Below are 19,076 nucleotides of genomic sequence, written 5' to 3'. Positions count from 1 at the left end.
CACCTGCTCCACCAACAATAACATTTTGGCAGTCGAGGGTGACATGGTGGTACAGCTGATAGAGTTGCTGCTTTCGCATCAGAGACCTGAGTTCGATCCTGACTTTGGTCGCTGTCCGTGTGGAGTTTGCACGTTCATCCTGTGACCGCGTGGGTTTCCTCTGGGTGCTCCAGTTTTCTCCTGCATCCCAAAGACGTGCAGGTTCGTACGGAGTTTGTACATTCTCCCCATGACCGGGTGGGTTTTCTCCGAGACCTTCGGTTTCCTCACACACTCCAAGGACGTACGGGTTTGTAGGTTAATTGGCTTGGTGTAAGTGTTAATTGTCCCTAGTGTGGGTGGGATAGTGTTGGTGTGCGGGGATCGCTGGTCGGTGTCTGGAGTTGGTGGGCCAAAGGGCCTGTTTCTGTGCCATATCTCCAAACTAAACCAAACAAATCTTCAGACGCATATAGATCTTCGAGAACGTGCAAACTCCACGCAGACAGCAGCCGAAGTCAGGTTTGAAGCCGGGTCTCTGGCACTGTGAGGCGGCAGCTCCACCAGCTTCGCCACTGTGCCACATGATGTTGTTACCTTGCTGCTAATATGGTTCCTTCTACAGGGTAGGAACGTGGCAGGTCAGGTACTGTACTCACCTCCTTCCAACTCCTCTTGCCAATTCCGACTGCTTCCGGCTGGTGAGCTGGGAGACGGGTAAAACTCCCCCCCTGGGCTAGTGTCAATATCATCTTCCATGGAGCCTGACTTGTGTCTCTTACTCCTGCAAAGTATTCAAAAACAAAATATTTTGTTTACTACCAAGTACAGGTCAGTTCGCACTCTTCCCTCTTTTGAATCAATGCATGCTGAGAATTATAGGTCACAAAAATTAGTTCCCAAGTATGTTGCATCCCAATGTTTTGTTCCACTGGAACAACCACCTCAAAGTTAATGGGATCTTTCTCCGTGAATAAGTTTCATCAGTGGTAGGGGCAGAATTAGGCCATTCGGTCCATCAAGTCCACTCCGCCATTCAACAGTGGCTGATCTATCTTTCCCACTCAACCCCATTCTCCTGCCTTCTCCACATAACCCTGACACCCGTACTAATCACAAATCTATCTATCTCTGCCTTAAAAATATCCATTGACGGCCTCCACAGCCTTCTGTGGCAATGAATTCCACAGATTCACCACCCTATATACAAACATTTCGAGGGGCTTCAGCTGAGTCTCAAGCCTAGCGGTTTACTACAAGGGCAAAGGTAAAAAAAGTTAAATATCGCCTATTAGTTTCAGAGGCTTGTCTCCAACTCAACTTATCACCTCAGGAAAAGCCCGGGTAAAACGAAATATAGAGACACAAGGAATCGCAGATCTCGATTCTGTGGTAAAATACTGGAGAGCTCAGTGGGTCAGGAAGCATCTGTGGAGGGAATGGATAGGCAATGTTTTGGGTCGGGACCCTTCATCAGACTGATTGTAACAAAGGGGGAGAAAATGAGAGGTGAAAGCGGGGCAAAGCTGGCAAATGATAGGTGGACACAGGCGGGGGGGGGGGTTGATTGGCAAATGAGTAGGCAAAGACTCGACATGAAGGATACAAAAAGGGGTTAGATAAGGAGAGAAGCGGAGCGAAATTAATGAGATGGAGGGATATAGATGGATGGAGACAGGGATGGGGAGAACGGGTAGGTAACGGGAGAATTAGATGCGCACTGGGATGGGTGAAGGAACACAGGAAAGGTGGATGAGGAAGGGAGGGGGGGGGGTATTATTCAAAATTGGAGAATTCAATGTTCATACTGTTGGGCTGTTAGTTACCCAAGTGGGATATGAGGTGCAGTTTGTGCGTGTGGCCTCATTGGGGGCAATGGAGAAAGCTCAGTACAGAAAGGTCAGAATGGGAAAGAGATTTAATTTTTTTTTTAAAAATAAATAAATAAATAATGATAATAATAATAATATCTATATACTAAAACTCTCGTTTGTTATCTTGTTTGTGACTGAACTTCAGCCAAAACGGTGCACGATAGCACGACAATTTTAGGCCCCCCTTACTCACCATTGTCACTTTAGTGATAATGCAAGTAGTTTTATTGAAATCGGTCTTATATTTTTAAAGTTATTCACATTTTAAATGAGTTTAAGTTGGCATCATGTTCACCATTGACAATGTGGGCCAAATGGCCTTTCCTATGTTGTACTGTTCTATGTTCAATGTCCTAGTTTCTATCAAGTGAGAAATGGGTAACAAGGGGACATGCGCCCTCCACCAAACCCTCCAGGCAGCTTAAGAGATACGAGAGGTGCTCTGATTCTTCACAGTGAAATCCTGTTTCAACCTCACTCACTGCTCTCTGCAATCTGTGCTTACCAACTTACTGGAATCATTTGGCACTTACCTTTCCATCAAATGCTCCAGAAAAAAAAAACAGCTCGTCAAAAAAGAAAGCAATGGAAGTTTGCACCTGATTGACTTTGCCAAGGAAATCACGGCTGCAGTTACAAGAACAGTCCGACAGTGTGTTCTGTTAAACAGCCCTGCTGGGTCAGAGAGTTTCAGACACGTACCCGCTCGAAGAGCTGCTTGGCAGAGTTCTCCTCATGCCTGCACTTGGTGGGTTCAGATCGTAGGCCAAGTGCCCTTGTAACTCTCCGAGAGAGAAATTCGGCCCTGTCCCCGTCACAATGGGGGCTAAAAAATGAAAGAATCAAAACATGTTAAAACAACCCATCAGAATTCCCGGAACATAGACACGAAGTGTGGAGTAACTCAGCACGTGAGGCAGCATCTCTGCAGAAAAAGGATGGGTTATGTTTTGAGTCAGGATCCTTCTTCAGACTTGGGTCTGAAGAAGGGTCCCGAACCCGAAACATTACCCATCCTTTTTCTCCAGAGATGCTGCCTCACACGCTGAGCTAATCCAGCACTTTGTGTCTATCTTCAGTGTACACCAGCATCTGCAGTTCCTTGCTACACAATCAAAATTCTCTAATCTCTACTGTGTTTAGTTTTCCATTCCGATTACGTTTAACTCCTTCCTTCCTTCCTTGGCGAATGTATAAATTGTCTCTAATGTGTGTAGGATAGTGTTAATGTGCGGGAAGTGCCAGTCGGCACGCACTCGGTGGGCCGAAGGGCCTGTTTCCGCGCTGTATCTCTAAATTAAACGAAACTAAAAGGGATATGGGCCAAGTACAAGCAAGCGGGACTACCTTCGATGGGGCATCTTGGTCAGCATGGGCGGGCTGGGCTGATGGGTCTGTTTCCGCGCTGTGTGACTCTCTGACTTTAATCAAACTCGGGTTACTGAACTGAGCATGCACTTTATGCATATCCAACCCTGCACAGAGTATCTCAAGCCACAAAGTACACGGGTCGAGTGATTCGAATCCAAATGTTCACATTTCTTACAAAATATTGACAGAAATTTGTAAAAATATTTATGGTTCTACAGCAGCCCTGCTGAGAGAGTGATGTTTATTGAAAGCCTCGTTAAAACTTCCAACTGAATGAAGCAAAGTCATTGCTTTCTCCCCCCCCCCCCCCCCCCCCCTTCTCCCCTCTACGTCTGAACTCCTTTGCTCGACCGTGCAATGGTTTGCAACGGATCAGTTCACTTAGAGTCAGAATCGATTTTCGGAGCCTCTTGTAGCTGCACACCATTTCACACCAATGGGGAGCTGTGAGGAATTTTCAGTGGCGAATGGTTCTGCAATCAGCACCAAATCCAAGGCTACAAGTTCAATTCAACTTTTCCCGATCTCTATCATTGCTAATTTAAACGTCAATGATGAGAGTAATTATTAGACAGTCGTAGAGTCATCCAGCAATGAAACAGGCCATTTGGCCCATCTTACCCACGCTGACCAGGATGCCCCATCTACGCTAGTCCCACCTGCCCCTGTTTGGCCCACGCCCCTTTAAAAACCTTGGATCAACAGAAAATGCTGGATTAGCTGAGTGGGTTAAGTGGCATCCCTGGAGGACGTTTCGGGTCAAGGCCCGTCAGAAGAAGGATCGTGACCCGAAACCTCATCTATCCATGTTCTCCAGGGATGCCGCCCCTGACTTACTCCAGCATTTTGTGTCTTTCCTTGGTAAACCAGCGTCAGCAGTTCCTTTTTTCTACATTCTCCCTCTAAACCTTTCCTACGCATTATACCCATAAAAATAATTAATAAAGCAGCATTCCTAAGCTACAAATGGCTACGATCTGTTATAACAAATCTAATCAATTTTTTTAAAAGGGCTATGTTAAAAATGACCATCCAAGCTGTAGAGTTAGTACAAATAAAAAAGACACTTACTTCTCGATACTTGCACCAGCTCCGTTACATTGAAGACACCTGAAGTCACAAAACTTTCTTGAAACTCGGTGTGTTCTGCAAAAGACAAGACAATGAACTGTTTCTGGTTGCCTGGCCCGACAAAAGGCACAGAAGAGTGAAGATGTGTACATTTCCAGATGGGTACACCAGGGGCAAATTTACAGAGGCCAATGACCTACAAACTTGCACGTCTTTGGGATGTGGGAGGAAACCAGAGCACCTGGAAGAAACCCACATAGTCACAGGGAGAACATGCAAACTTGACACAGATAGTACCCAAGTTCAGGATCGAACCTGGGTCTCTGGTGCTGTGAGGTAGCAGTTCTATTAGCCATTACCACTCTGCGTTCTTTCCAAGCTTCCCCCTCACACCTGGCTTCCACATTGAATGAGGAAGGATGGTAGAACTGCATGATACATAACTGTCACACATGTGCACCAAAAACATATGGCCTTGAGGGAAACCTCTCCAGATGCACCATAGAAACTGAACTATCCAGATGCATCCCAGCTTGCTTTGGCAACAGCTCTGCCCAAGACCGCATGTAATTAAAGAGAGTTGTGGATGTGGCCTCTCTTCCCATGGACTCCATCTATACTTCATTGCCTTGGGAAAGCAGCCAATATAATCAAGAACTATTTACACCCTGGTCATTCTCTCTTCTCCTTCTCCTGCCAGACAGAAGATACAAAAGCATGAAGGCATGTACCATCAGATTCAAGAACAGCTCTTCTGCCCGTTTTTCAGGCCAACTTGCCCACACTGACTAACATGCCCCATCGACACTAGTCCGACCTGCCTGCTTTTGGTCTATATCCCTCCAAACCTGAACTTGTCCAAATGTTTTATGAATGTTGTGATGGTACCTGCTTCATCTATCTCATCTGGCAGCCTGTCCCACCTACATAGCACCCTTTGTGTAAAAAGGTTGCCCCTCAGGTTCCCATTAAATCCACCCCCCCCCCCCCACCTTAAACCTATGTCCTCTGCTTCTTGTTCCTTTACTCCAGATAAAAGACTGTGCATTTAGCCTGTCTAATGATCTTGCACTAAACATTATTCCCTTTATCCTGTATCTGTTCACTGTGGACGGCTTGGTTGTATTCATACACAGTCTTTCTGCTGACTGGATAACATGCAACAAAAAACGTTTCACTGTACCTCCGTACACGTGATCGTGACCTAAACTAAACTAAACTACTGCGCCCGCATGTGTCATAGAGTCATAGAGTGATACAGTGTGGAAACAGGCCCTTCGACCCAACTTGCCCACACCGGCCAACATGTCCCAGCTACATTAGTCCCACCTGCCTGCGCTTGGTCCATATCCCTCCAAACCTGTCCTATCCAAGTACCTGCCTAACTGTTTCTTAAACATTGGGATAGTCCCAGCCTCAACTACCTCCTCTGGCATCTTGTTCCATACACCCACCGCCCTTTGTGTGAAAAAGTCACCCCTTGGATTCCAACTAAATCTTTTCCCCTTCACCTTGAACCTATGTCCTCTGGTCCTCGATTCCTCTACTCTGGGCAAGAGACTGTGTGCATTTAGTGGTTCTAAAATATGTGGTTCTAAAATAACTGCCTTACCATAAGTTCTGTCTGGGAAGGGCTACAACGAGTGACACACAAAGTTGTGGTTACAGCAACTAAGTAACCGTCACCTCCTGGGCCGACGTACAAGAAACATCCCATTGTAATTCAACACAAAGTTGAAACAAGGTCAGCCTTAAATTACGTAAGCTCCAGAAGAAATACGTTATCATGTCAACGCTAATGCAAATCTGGTTTGTGGTAGCGCTTTTGGCATCTAGAAGGGACATGGGTTACGGCAGATAACACACAGCACCACCCACACCAGGTTTCACAGCAACAGCTCTGCCCACAACACAGCAATAGCTACTTCCTGAGCTCCGTCTTCCCGTCAGCTGACAGACATGGGGGCAGTCGGTGCTTAAACGGGTAAATCCTCTCCTCTCTGAGCCTTCTCCGCCCACAGATTTCTGTTGGCAGTGCCTCCTGCAATTCCTCTGCACCCAGCACAACAATCCTATCTTTGTGTCACAGTTGAAAGCTAATGTAATCGTACTCACTGAACTTGCCTCTATCAGTTAACCACATCAAAGTTCTGTTTTCTGGGGAATTTTATTTGCAACAGCTGCCAAACACTGGAGTATCTAGAGAGTCACTGGCAGGCTCATCTCCAGGGGCATCTCCTTGAATAGTCAGGAGAAGCAAGGAACTGCAGATGATGGTTTACACTAAAAAGACAAAAAGTGCCGGAGTACTCGCTGGAATTTAGAAGATTGAGGGGGGATCTTATAGAAACTTACAAAATTCTTAAGGGGTTGGACAGGCTAGATGCAGGAAGGTTGTTCCCGATGTTGGGGAAGTCCAGAACAAGGGGTCACAGTTTAAGGATAAGGGGGAAGTCTTTTAGGACCGAGATGAGAAAGTTTTTTTTCACACAGAGTGGTGAATCTGTGGAATTCTCTGCCACAGAAGGTAGTTGAGGCCAGTTCATTGGCTATATTTAAGAGGGAGTTAGATGTGGCCCTTGTGGCTAAAGGAATCAGGGGGGATGGAGAGAAGGCAGGTACGGGATACTGAGTTGGATGATCAGCCATGATCATATTGAATGCTGGTCGGTGCAGGCTCGAAGGGCCGAATGGCCTACTCCTGCACCTATTTTCTATGTTTCTATGTTTCTATGTAACTCAGCGGGTCAGCCAGCAGCTCTGGAAAACGTGGATAGACGATGTCTCGGGTCGGGAACCTTCTTCAGACTGGGCCCTTCTTCGGGAACTGCGGATGCTGGAATCGTGAGCAAAGCACAAAGTGCTGGAGGAACTCAGTGGGTCAGGCAGCATCCGTGGAGGAAATGGATCAGTCTGAACATGCTGCCTGACCCGGTGAATTCTTCCAGCACTTTGTGATTTGCTGAACCATCTCGGGATGCTTTGCCACGTTAGATGTTGTTTTACTCTCTACATTTGTGCTTCCCTAGATCAGTAACTGAACTCAAAATAATTAAACTTAAATTTCTGACCCAGATGGAAGAAACACAACTTTTGTTGGGACCCGCTTTTCAGTTCAATTAATTTTTCGTGTGATGATAATTGAATAGTTTTAACACAGCCGGTTAAAATGTAGCACATGATTTGCTCCCAGTTAGTTGATCATTCTACCACAATATTCTCCTGACATTACAGTTCAAAAGAATTACCTTTAGTTAAGAACTCAACAAGAAAGACGTGGATAACACCATCAAGTTAAGATACAACATATTACATTTTGCATTTCTAGTCAACAATGAATATGAATGTATATATTTCAGCTATAAAAACAGGGAAGCGGAGAAGATTTACGAGGATGTTGCCAGGACTTGAGGGCCTGAGCTAAGGGGGGAGGTCGGGCAGGCTAGGATTCCATTCAGGAGGCTGAGGGATGATCTACGGAGCTGTATAAAATCACAAGGGGAATAGAAATGGTGAATGCATAGAGTCTTTTACCCAGGGTAGGGGAATCAAAAGCCAGAGGACATAGGTTTCAGATGAGAGGGAAAATATTTAATAGGAACCTGAGGGGTCAACTTTTTCGCTCAGAGGATGGTGGGTATACAGAAGGAGCTGCCAGAATTAAGGCAGGTATTATAACAGCAATTAAAGGACACTTGGATATGGATAAAAAAGATTTAGAGGGATATTTATCCAAATGTATGCATAAGGGATTAGCTTAGATGGGGCATCTTGGTCAGGAAGGATATGTTGGGGCTGAAGGGCCTGTTTCCATGCTGTATGATTCTATCACTAGTTAGGTACAATATGTAGAACTTATGTAGAAGGAATGGGTGACGTTTCGGGTCGAGACCCTTCTACAGACTAACGAAACCAAATTAAGCCTTCACTTTAGCCTGAGAAAAGAACTGAGTTTACGCTTAAAAAAATCAAAAAATCTGATGTATTACAAGTTGTGTTCCTGTGGTTGCATTCAGCGCAAATCATGTTTTACGACGCACTGTATTGTACGCTGTATCGCTGGGGCCATTTATTTACAGTGACTGAGTGTTTTTATTATGTAGCTCTTTGGATTGTTTATGGGTGCTTTGGACTCGGATTTCTCCAAGTGTTATTTATTCGGTGATAACAATAAAAGATGGCTTTCGTTTTCCGTACCTTCCTTTACCTTTTCATCAATACTTGCATAATTTGAAAATATGCAGAAGGATGTGCAGATGGTAGGTAGTGTGGCAGTGCAGGAGGTGGTGAGAGTGTATGGTTGGGTGAAGGGACGATAGAGCATTGTGGTGACCGGCTGTGAAGATACTGAGTTGCAGTGTCATAGAGCTGTACAGCATGGAAACAGGCCCTTCAGCCCAACCTGTCCACGCCGACCATCGTGCTATAATACAATAACAGCATTTGAAACACGTTTGGACGGGTGAATTGATAGGAAAGGTTTGGGGGCATATGAGCATTACACGGGCTGGTGGGACCTAGTGTAGATGGGGTATCTTTGTCGGCATGGGCAAGTCGGGCTGAAAGGCCTGTATGATTCTATAGCTTTAGTTGGGATTCTGGGCTGGTCTTTTTTGCCTGCAAATGTCTTTTGAAAGTTGTAATTGTATCTGCTTCTGCAGCTTTCACTGGCAGCTCAGTCCAGATACGTATTGCCCACCGAGTGAAAACGTTTTCACTGAGGTTCCTCTTAATCTCACACCATAAGCCTACAACCGTTAGATTTCGAGTCCTCTACCTTGAGTTTAAAAAAAAGACCGTGTGCATTCATTGTATCCTCATAGGCTGGCACAGTGGTACAGCTGCTGCCTCATAACGCGTTCGATCCTGACCTCAAGTGTTCTTTGTGTGCAGTTTACATGCATGGGTTTCGTCAGGGAGCTCTGATTTCCTCTCACTGACAGCAACCTCTGGATTTTGAGATTTAATTTTAAGTGCAGATGCCAAAAGTTGGCGTTAGGTTAGCTTGCTCTCATGGAATGAAGGCGGAAAGAACAGGCAACTGGGTGATCTATTCACACCACGCGTGCGCATACTTGATAACACAGATCCTGGTCAGCGTGGTCTCGACGGGCCGAAGGGCCTGTTTCAAGCTGTATCTCTAAACTAAAATACATCTCAATAATGTCACCCCTCAGCCTCCTACGCTCCAAAGACAGAAGTCCCATCCTATGCAGCCTCTCCCCATAACCCACCCCATAAGTCCAGGCCTAGTGAACCTCGTCCACACCCGCCCCGGCTGTGTGGTTGGCTGCAGAAATATCAATGTCACATTCATCCTTCACAATCAGTCATTTACAAGAATGATCCCTGGAATGAGTAAAGTTACCCTATGTTGAGCGTTTGTCAGCACTGGGCCTGTACTCACTGGAGGTTAGAAGAATGAGGGGGGGGGGGGACCTCATTGAAACATACAGAATAGTGAAAGGCTGGATCGGATGGGACTTCTGTCTTTGGAGTGGATGTGAAGAGGATGTTTCCACTAGTGGGAGAGTCTAGGACTAGAGGTCGTTGCCTCAGAATTAAAGGATATTCTTTTAGGAAGGAGATGAGGGGAAATGTCTTTTGTCAGATGGTGGTGAATCTGTGGAATTCTCTGCCACAGGAGGCTGTGGAGATCGTCAGTGGATATTTTTAAGGCAGAGATAGATGGATTCTTGATTAGTACAGGTGTCAGAGATTATGGGGAGAAGGCAGGAGAATGGGGTTAGGAGGGAGAGATAGATCAGCCATGATTGAAAAGCGGAGTAGACTTGATGGGCTGAATGGCCTAATTCTACTCCTATTCCTTATGACTTTATGACCTTCTGCACGGCTGTGGATATCTCGTTCATATGTTTATGTTTTGTTGGAACCTTCCAACTCTGGGTTACATCCGTCCAATTCGAGCTGTTAGAGTTATCGAATCACAGAGTCACACAGCACAGAAACAGGCCCTTTGGCCTAACTTGCCCATGCCTACTAATGTGCCCCATCTACGCTAGTCCCACCTGCCCACATTTGGCCCTTATCTCCCTAAACCTTTCCTGACAATTACTTGTCCAAATGTCTTTTGAAGTTAAGTGGGAAAATAATCAAAGAAGCTGTTGATGGGCATGTAAGAGGGATTAATTTTCAGGAGTACAGGGCTAATAAGGAGAGGGAGAATAGGGTTGATAGAATTGCTCTGCTGGGAGCTGGCATGAACTCAGTGGACTGAATGGCCTCCTTCCATGTCATGTTAAGTAAGAGTCAGAGGGACCGATGCATCTTTTAAATGTCGTTATAGTGCCTAACTATCTCAACTACCTCCTGTGGCAGCTCGATCCATATACCCACCACCCACTGTGAATGAAAAAGAATCAAAGAATCCTCAGGTTCCCATTAAATCTTTCCCCTCTCACCTTAAACCCGCGTCCTCTGGTTTGTGATTCCCCTACTGAATCCACGGATTAAATAACCTGATCCTAAATCGCCTGTGTCATTCACGGAGAATTAATGCCAGACTTGTTTCCAATACTTAGTTGGAGCAGATAATGGAAGCATCGTTGTACGGTTGATACCGATTTATAAATAAAAGGATTTCTGCATAACTCCAGGGATTCTTGCAGGGAACTGGACTGACCATCAAAGTCATTTTCCTCTCTGCAATCGGTAGCATTTTAAGTATCAAATATGCCACACCTCTGGAACAAAGGGGTAATGTATCACTGACAGACTTTCATAGCAAGGTGCTTCACCACTGGGGATTAAGTATGAGTTTATGTCTCCGGATGTGGTTTGAATTTATTATCTATCCTTTGTTGGGTCTAACTCACAGGATAAAACACAAGGCGGATCTTTAACGTACAAATAACCTGGATTAAAATAGAAAGACTGGTCATAGCTGCTTTATTTTACTCCTGCAAGCACATCGTAACTCAATTGCTTTCGCATTTGGTCGTTCGACTTTGGAAGGGTATTCAACTCAAATTAAATGAATTTACGAGGAATTGTTGGTATGTATTTTGTGCGAAGTTGCTTTAGAAATAAGAAACCGGTACTGCATAAATACGACAATGTCTTTGTCATAAAAAGCACAAGGAAAAAAATTCTAATAGTTCATTCCAATCAACTTAACCAGGAGTCAGATGAATACAGTAAACAGTGAAAGTGTGACCCTCTGGGCAATGTAAAGGTTTACACTGTGGGAGAGATAAGTTTTCTGCATCAGGACATTGGCAGGGGGACTAGCCGAGTGTAGATCTGTACCAGTGACAGGAGATACATCAACATGTATCCATCAATAACAAGTAATAAAAGTGATAGAGGGCTGGTGGAGTGTACACATCAGTAACGTTCTCTCCCCTCTCCCATCAGGCACAACGTAGAACAGTACAGTACAGGGACAGGCCCTTCGGCCCACAATGCCTGTGCCAAACATGACGACAACACCAATTCTTAACTGCCTGCACATAATCCATATCCGTCCATTCTCTGCATATCCACATGCCTATCCGAAAGTCTCTTAAACACCACTATCATATCTGCCTCCACCCCCACCCCTGGCAGCGCGTTCCATACACCCGCCACCTCTGTGAAAAAAAAACTTGTCCTACACATCTCCTTTAAACTTTGCCCCTTAAAGCTAAGCCCTCAAGTCTGTCCAACCTCTCCCTGTGGCTAACGCCTAATCCAGGCATTCTTCTGACAAACCTCCTCTGCACCCTCTCCAAAGCCTCCACATCCTTCCTGTAATGGGGCGACCAGAACTGCACATAAGACTCCAAATGCGGCCTAGCCAAAGTCCTTTAAAGTTGCATCAAGACTTCCTGACTCTTACACTTTACGCTTGACCAATGAAGGCAAGCATACCATATGCTTTCTTTACCACTCTATCTACTTGTATTGCCACTTTCAGGGAGTTATGGCAATTTACAGAGGCCAATTGACCGACAAACGCCAACGTTTTTGGGATGTGGGAGGAAACCGGAGCGCTCAGAGGAAACCCAAGCAGTCATAGTGAAAACATGCAAACTCCAACACAGACAGCAACCAAGGTCAGGATCGAACTCTGGTCTCTGGCGCTGCGAGGCAGCATCTCTACCAGCTGCGCCACAGTGCCATCCTAAATAAATATGTATTCCACGCAATATGTATGCCACGCAAATAAATATGTATTCATCAACAACGCAATAAATTCATAAAAATAATACAAAGCATGGGGAAAATATACAATTAATGGCAAGACTTTAACAGCCTGTGGTGGCACGGTGGTGCAGCGGTAGAGTTGCAGCCTCTCAGCGCCAGAGACCTGGGTTCGATCCTGACAAGGGGTGCTCTCTGTATGGAATTTGTACGTTCTCCCTGTGACCACGTGGGTTTTCTCCAGGTGCTCTGGTTTCCTCCCACATTCCAAAGACATACAGATTTGGTGGCTAATTGGCTTTGGTAAAAATTGAAAATTTGTCCCTAGGGTATGGGATAGTGCTAGTGTAGGGGGATCCAGTGGTCGGCATGGACTCTGTGGGCCGAAGGGCCTGTATCTGCGCTGTATCTCTAAACTAAACTAAACTGAAGTATTGATGTACAGAGTGTTCTTAGGACCGTTGCTCCTGTTTCAATGCTAGTTGGACTGTAGCTCCTGATTCTATGCTTGATTTCTAAGTACTGGCTTAAGTGGAGCATCTTGGTCATTGTGGATGAGGTGGGCTGAAGGATATGTTTCTGTGCTGTGTATCTCTATGACTGTAACTGATGGTCTCTGTGGGCATGAACGAGTTAGGCCCATGTTTCCATGCTGTATGTCTGTATGACCTTAACCGGTCAGCATGTGGCCTTGGTTACATGGTCGAGTTGGGCCGAAGGGCCTGTTTCCAAGCTGTACGTCTCTATGACTCTAACCGGTCAGCCTATGGGTTAGCATTGACGAGTTGGGGTGAAGGGGCCTGGCTCCGTGCCGTGTGTATCTGTGACTGCAACCGATGCACACACATTAGTAACTCTGACAGCAAAGGAACGATAGATAGCTGCCAATTGTTCACACAGTACTCACCAATAGTTCCTGCCTTGGTGTCATCAGCTTCAGAGCCGATGGCTGTCCTCGGGCTGCTACCTTGCTCTGATTCTGCGGAGAAAAAGAAGGTTCGAATGAGCAAGAAGCAGGTTTAACCATGCGCTCTAAAGCTACAACACTGCAAGATGCTGTGCATCCGAAGCCTTGTACCACATACACAATGAGCTAGTTATGACAATGAGCTGCCAAAGTAAGATCATCTATTACTCCAATCCAATAAAACACTGAAGGCTGCTTACCTGGACCTCTTGTCATAGAAACATAGAAAATGGGTGCAGGAGTAGGCCATTCAGCCCTTCAAACCAGCACCACCATTCAATATTAACATGGCTGATCATCCAAAATCAGTGCCCCGTTCTTGCTTTCTCCCCATATCCCTTGATTCTGTTAGCCCTCTCTAACTCTCTCTTGAAAACATCCAGTGAATTGGCCTCCACAGCCTTCTGTGGCAGAGAATTCCACAGATTCACAACTCTGGGTGAAAACGTTTTTCCTCACCTCAGTCCTAAATGGCCTCCCGCTTATTCTTAAACTTGTCTCTTCATCTGACACTCATTTATCCCCGTTTCACCTCCAGCCTTTGTCACCCACTCCACCCTTCTGCCAACCAAACCTGGGCAAGTGATGGGTGGATGCAGGAAAGGGGGGATGTGTTGATTGGCAGATGGTTGGGCAAAGTCAACAGATGAAAGGACAAAAAGTAGGAGATAAGGATAGAAGAGGCGTGAAATATGAAGCCAGAGGATGGAATGTAGGTGGAGGGGGCGCGGGGAGCAGGGGGAAAGGGACACAGTGGCACAGCAGTAGAGCTGCTGCCTCACAGTGCCAGAGAGCCAGGGTCGAACCTGACCTCGGGTGCTGTCCGAGCAGAGTTTGCACGTTCTCCCTGTGACCGAGTGGGTTTTTCTCCGGGTGCTCCAGTTTCCTCCCACATTCTAACGATGTGCAAGTTTGTAGGTTAATTAGCTTCTGTAAACTGCCCCGAGTGTGGAGGATAACACAGCACTGACATAGAGCTAGTGTGCATGTGGTCGACGCAGGCGTGTGCCGAAGGGCATGTTTCCAGAAATCTCTAATCTAATCTCACATTTTGTCTTTTTAACTCTGGCCTTTGTCCAAGCACCTGACTATCACCCCCCTCCCCCCTCCCCCCTCCTCACCTGCATCCACCTATCACTTGCCAAGCTTTGTCCTGCCCCCACTTCTCTTTTCCAGCTTTCCCCCCCCCTACTACAATGAGTCTGAAGAACGGTCCCAACTCGAAACGCCAACAGTCCACTCCTTCCACAGCTGCTGCCTGATCCACTGAGTTCGTCCAGCACTTTGTGTTTTGCACTGGATTAGTCATAAATTGCTGCATTGTGCATTTTTGAGACAGAATGGCGTGGAGAATCGTGTATAATTAATATGTTGCTAGCTCCACAGATAAATTTAAAACTCCTGGAAGCACACATTGACATTTTGTGACATTGTAAATTGCGAGATAGCTAAATTGCATCAACGCTTATTTATGTAACCTTTAAACAACAATGCATACTGGGACCCTATAACGATACAACCTTGTGCAACTTTTCATCCGTTGGTGGAAAATGACTCCACAATGGATGTTTATCTCGTCTTAAAGGTAAAATATTGACTTTGGTGAGATAGCATTTAACAGACAAGAAATCACTCTCTACTCATTGAAGTCCCTCCAGGCACTTTGTTATTCAATTTTGGCAAGAAAATCCAATACTGTATCTGAATTGAATTGAATTGAATAAATTTTATTAGCCAAGTATGTATACATTCAAGGAATTTGCCTTGGTGCTTTGCTCGCAAGTAACAACACGACATACAGTAAACAATTAAGAATAAAACATAAAACATTAAGAATAAAACATTATAGTTTAAACATGTGAAGAATGAAATAAAATACCAGAGCAAAAAGAGGCTACAGACTTTTGGTTGTTGAGTAGAGCTACTGCTCATGGAAAAAAACTGTTTTTATGTCTGGCTGTGGCGGCTTTGACAGTCCAGAGTCGCCTTCCAGAAGGAAGAGCTCCAAAGAGTTTGTGGCCAGGGTGAGAGGGGTCAGAGATGATCTTACCCACTCGCTTCCTGGCCCTTGCAGTGTACAGTTTGTCAATGGGGGGGAAGGTTGCAGCCAACAACCTTCTCGGCTGATCGAATGATGTGCTGCAGCCTCCGGATGTCATGCTTGGTGGCTGAGCCAAACCAGACCATGATGGAGAAGGTGAGGACAGGCTCTCTGATGGTAGTATAAAACTGGATCATCATTGCCTGTGGCAGATTGTGTTTGCAAGAGCTGAGAGCTCATTTACCAATGCTGACCCCACATCTGTAAAATGCACATACTTGCTGCCAGGGGTGGTTGTGGCGGTAGATACGATAGTGGCATTTAGATAGGCACATGGATGTGCAAGCAATGGAGGGATATGGATTGTGAGGAGGCAGCGGAGATTAGATTAACTTGGCATCATGTTTGGCACAGATATTGTGGGCCGAAGTGCCTGTTCCTGTACTGTATCATCCATCCTATGTTCTATGTTTTTCACAAAATGCTGGAGTAACTCAGCAGGTCAGGCAGCATCTCAGGAGAGAAGGAATGGGTGACGTTTCGGGTCGAGACCCTTCTTCAGACAGAATTCTCTCCTGAGATGCTGCCTGACCTGCTGAGTTACTCTAGCATTTTGTGAATAAATACCTTCGATTTGTACCAGCATCTGCAGTTATTTTCTTATACTTCTATGTTTTTCAGTTTAACAGATAATGGGAGATGAAAGTGGAATGAGAGTTCGGTGAATCTCATTCCAGTTCACTTTAGGGTTAAATCTGGCCCATCAAAGTGGACATTTCTTGCAAGTTCAGCATCGATATGAAGAGGTTTCAGCTTTTTCCTGATGCTGCAGTAAAATGATTAAATCATGAGGGGTAATTATCAAATGATAAGGAGAATTATAAAACCATGAGAAGAATAGATTGGGTGAATGTTCAGAGGTGAACCACAGTGATAGGGTGAATTAACTGAATCTTTTACTCAGGATCAAAGATACTAGAGGAACAAGATGGACCACTCTGTTGAAATTGCCTATAGTGAAATGTAGTACGCAAAGGAGCCATTTTAGTAAGCAAAACCCGCCGTTCGTTATGCCTCTCGCAGTGTAATCAGTGTTTTGGGGGAACAGTATGTGTGATGATACCATTAAAATGCAGAATATATCTCATCTATCAATGCACAGATTTTTGTTATTTTTCTTTTCAAATGTTTCTGCAAGTTTCTGCCTACTAAAATGGCGTCATGGCATACTACGGTTTTTAGGTCTATCTTGTTCCTCTAGTATCTTTGCCCAGGATAGAGGAGATAGGTTTAAGGAGAGAAGGTAATGATTTAATAGGAACCTGAGGGGAAACATTTTCATACAGAGGCTGGTGGGTATATGGAACAATCTGCCAGAGGAGGTGGTTGAGGCAGGTACAATCAGGGGTGCAGTGCTGACCGGAGCGTCGCTCCAACACCTCTGTTAAAAAAAAGCCAAAATAAACAGCAGGGAATCTTAATTAGCAGGGAATTTAACAGTGGCCGCTCCGACACCAGTGACAGCTCGGGAACCTAAAAAAATTAGCACTGCAACACTGGGTACAATAACAATGTTTAAAAGACACTCGGGCAGGTTTATGGAGAGTAAAGGTTTGGAGGGATATGGGCCAAGCACGGGCAAATGGTACTAGCTTAGTTGCGGCATCTAGGTTGGCATGGATGAGTTGGGATGAAGGGCCATGCTGCATGAGTCTATGCGTCTCCAGCTGTGAGGTGTGAATGCACCACTGATGTTGTGGCACGGTAGCGCAGCGGTAGAGTTGCTGCTTTACAGCGAATGCAGCGCTGGAGACTCAGGTTCGATCCTGACTACAGGTGCTGCACTGTAAGGAGTTTGTACGTTCTCCCCGTGACCTGCGTGGGTTTTCTCCGAGATCTTCGGTTTCCTCCCACACTCCAAAGACGTACAGGTATGTAGGTTAATTGGCTGGGTAAATGTAAAAATTGTCCCTAGTGGGTGTAGGATAGTGTTAATGTGCGGGGATCGCTGGGCGGCACGGACTTGGAGGGCCGAAAAGGCCTGTTTCCGGCTGTATATATATGACATGATATGATATGATATGTTGTGTGCTGCACACTGATGCTACTGAGAACAGTACCACACTGCCCGCTCTGGGTGGTGAACGAGAGAGACCTGGTCACACTATACTAGCGATCAGATCCACAGACTTCCTATTCTCGTAACATGAGACAAATTTCCTAATTATTGAGTGGTTCGCAACACAGTTTATGTCTGCAACGATTTGGAAATTGAAACCAGATAGAAACAAGTCAATGAGAAGATATTCATTTATAATTGTATGATATTCTATACAGATCCAATTCAGATTATTTTTTGACTAAAATGCCCTTAGTTTTGATGTATTTCTTGATTTATTTTTTCCTTTGACGCTGCTGCAAAAAAGCAACGTTATTTTAGCCACATATCAGAATGCAGCTTTAATACAACACTAACTGGATTTATGCCACATACCATACAGATTAGCTGCAGATGCTTCTAGTATCCTTCAGATTACTTATTATGTTTCACTGAAGCCAAACACCTAGCAATTTATTTTCTACTATTTACAGTTAGCTTAAACTTGAAGAGCTCAGTAACATCCCCAGCATGAAACATTAGATCTCTGCCACTTTTTGTAAGTATGTCAAATAGATAAAGCTGTAGGTGTTGGGAATTGATTGATTGATTGATTGATTGATTGATTGAAAGATACAGCATGGAAACAGGCCATTCGGCCCATTGAGTCCTCGCTGACCATCGATCGCTCGTTCACACTGATTCTATGTTAGCCCACTTACGACCACTGAGTCCATGCCGACCAATGATCACACGTGGACTAGTTCCACCTTATCCCAGTTTCAAATCCTACACACTAGCGGCAATTTACAAAGGTCAATTAACCTCCAAACTCACACGTCTTTGGGATGTGGGGGGGGGAAACCGGAGCAATTACGGAATTGATCCTCACGCATATCACTATGGTTTTGTCTGATGAGAGGCATTGTTAGGGGAGACAGTCAGAACTTTTTTCCCCAGAGTGGAAATGTCAGAGACTGGAAGTCATGGATATGCAGGGAATGGAGGGATTTGGATCACGTACATGCAGTAGAGATCAGTTTGATTTTGGCATCAGGTTCAGCACAGACATTGTGGGCCAAAGGGCCTGTTCCTGAGCTGTTCTGTTCTGTGTTCTGAACATCCACCAGGAAGTTTTTAGGTAAGGTATTAACAACAAGAGCAAAGCAGATTGAATGACCCATGAATTGTTTATGTGTTTTGTAAACCCCTGGAATGAAGTCAAGAGTCAAGAGTGTTTAATTGCCATACGTACTGACAATGGAACAATGGAATTCCTATTTGCAACAGCATAACAGGCCTGCAAACACAATGCACACAAGTAACATATAATAAACAAATGCATTAACAACTCCTATATTAGAGCAAATAAGCCCTAAGTCTTTAGTGCAACCAAGACAGCCCACAGTTCATTAGACACAAAATGCTGGAGTAACTTGGCAGGTCAGGCTGCATCTCTGAAGAACATGGATAGATGACATTTTGGGTTGAGACCTTTCTTGACTCGTCTAAAGAAGGGTGTCAGCCCGA

The 19,076-nt window shown here is 45.1% G+C and overlaps 1 protein-coding gene across 5 annotated transcripts in view; it reads right to left on the bottom strand.

The window, feature by feature from the left end:
• nfic (nuclear factor I/C) overlaps window positions 1-19,076 on the bottom strand; it is a 456,415-nt gene that overhangs the window by 100,568 nt on the left and 336,771 nt on the right. For all 5 annotated transcript variants that reach the window (XM_078423615.1, XM_078423617.1, XM_078423619.1 and 2 more), the window contains 4 exons: window positions 13,348-13,419; window positions 4,296-4,370; window positions 2,556-2,679; window positions 639-763 (listed from right to left, as the gene is read on the bottom strand). In XM_078423615.1, coding sequence (XP_078279741.1) covers window positions 639-763; window positions 2,556-2,679; window positions 4,296-4,370; window positions 13,348-13,419 — 396 coding nt within the window. The remainder of the gene's footprint in view (window positions 1-638; window positions 764-2,555; window positions 2,680-4,295; window positions 4,371-13,347; window positions 13,420-19,076) is intronic.

The sequence above is a fragment of the Rhinoraja longicauda genome, chromosome 28, assembly GCF_053455715.1.
Source record: "Rhinoraja longicauda isolate Sanriku21f chromosome 28, sRhiLon1.1, whole genome shotgun sequence".
In the NCBI taxonomy this organism is placed as follows: domain Eukaryota; kingdom Metazoa; phylum Chordata; class Chondrichthyes; order Rajiformes; family Arhynchobatidae; genus Rhinoraja; species Rhinoraja longicauda.
The sequence above is the reverse complement of the archived record's forward strand: the minus strand, read 5'-3'. Positions and strand labels throughout refer to the sequence as shown.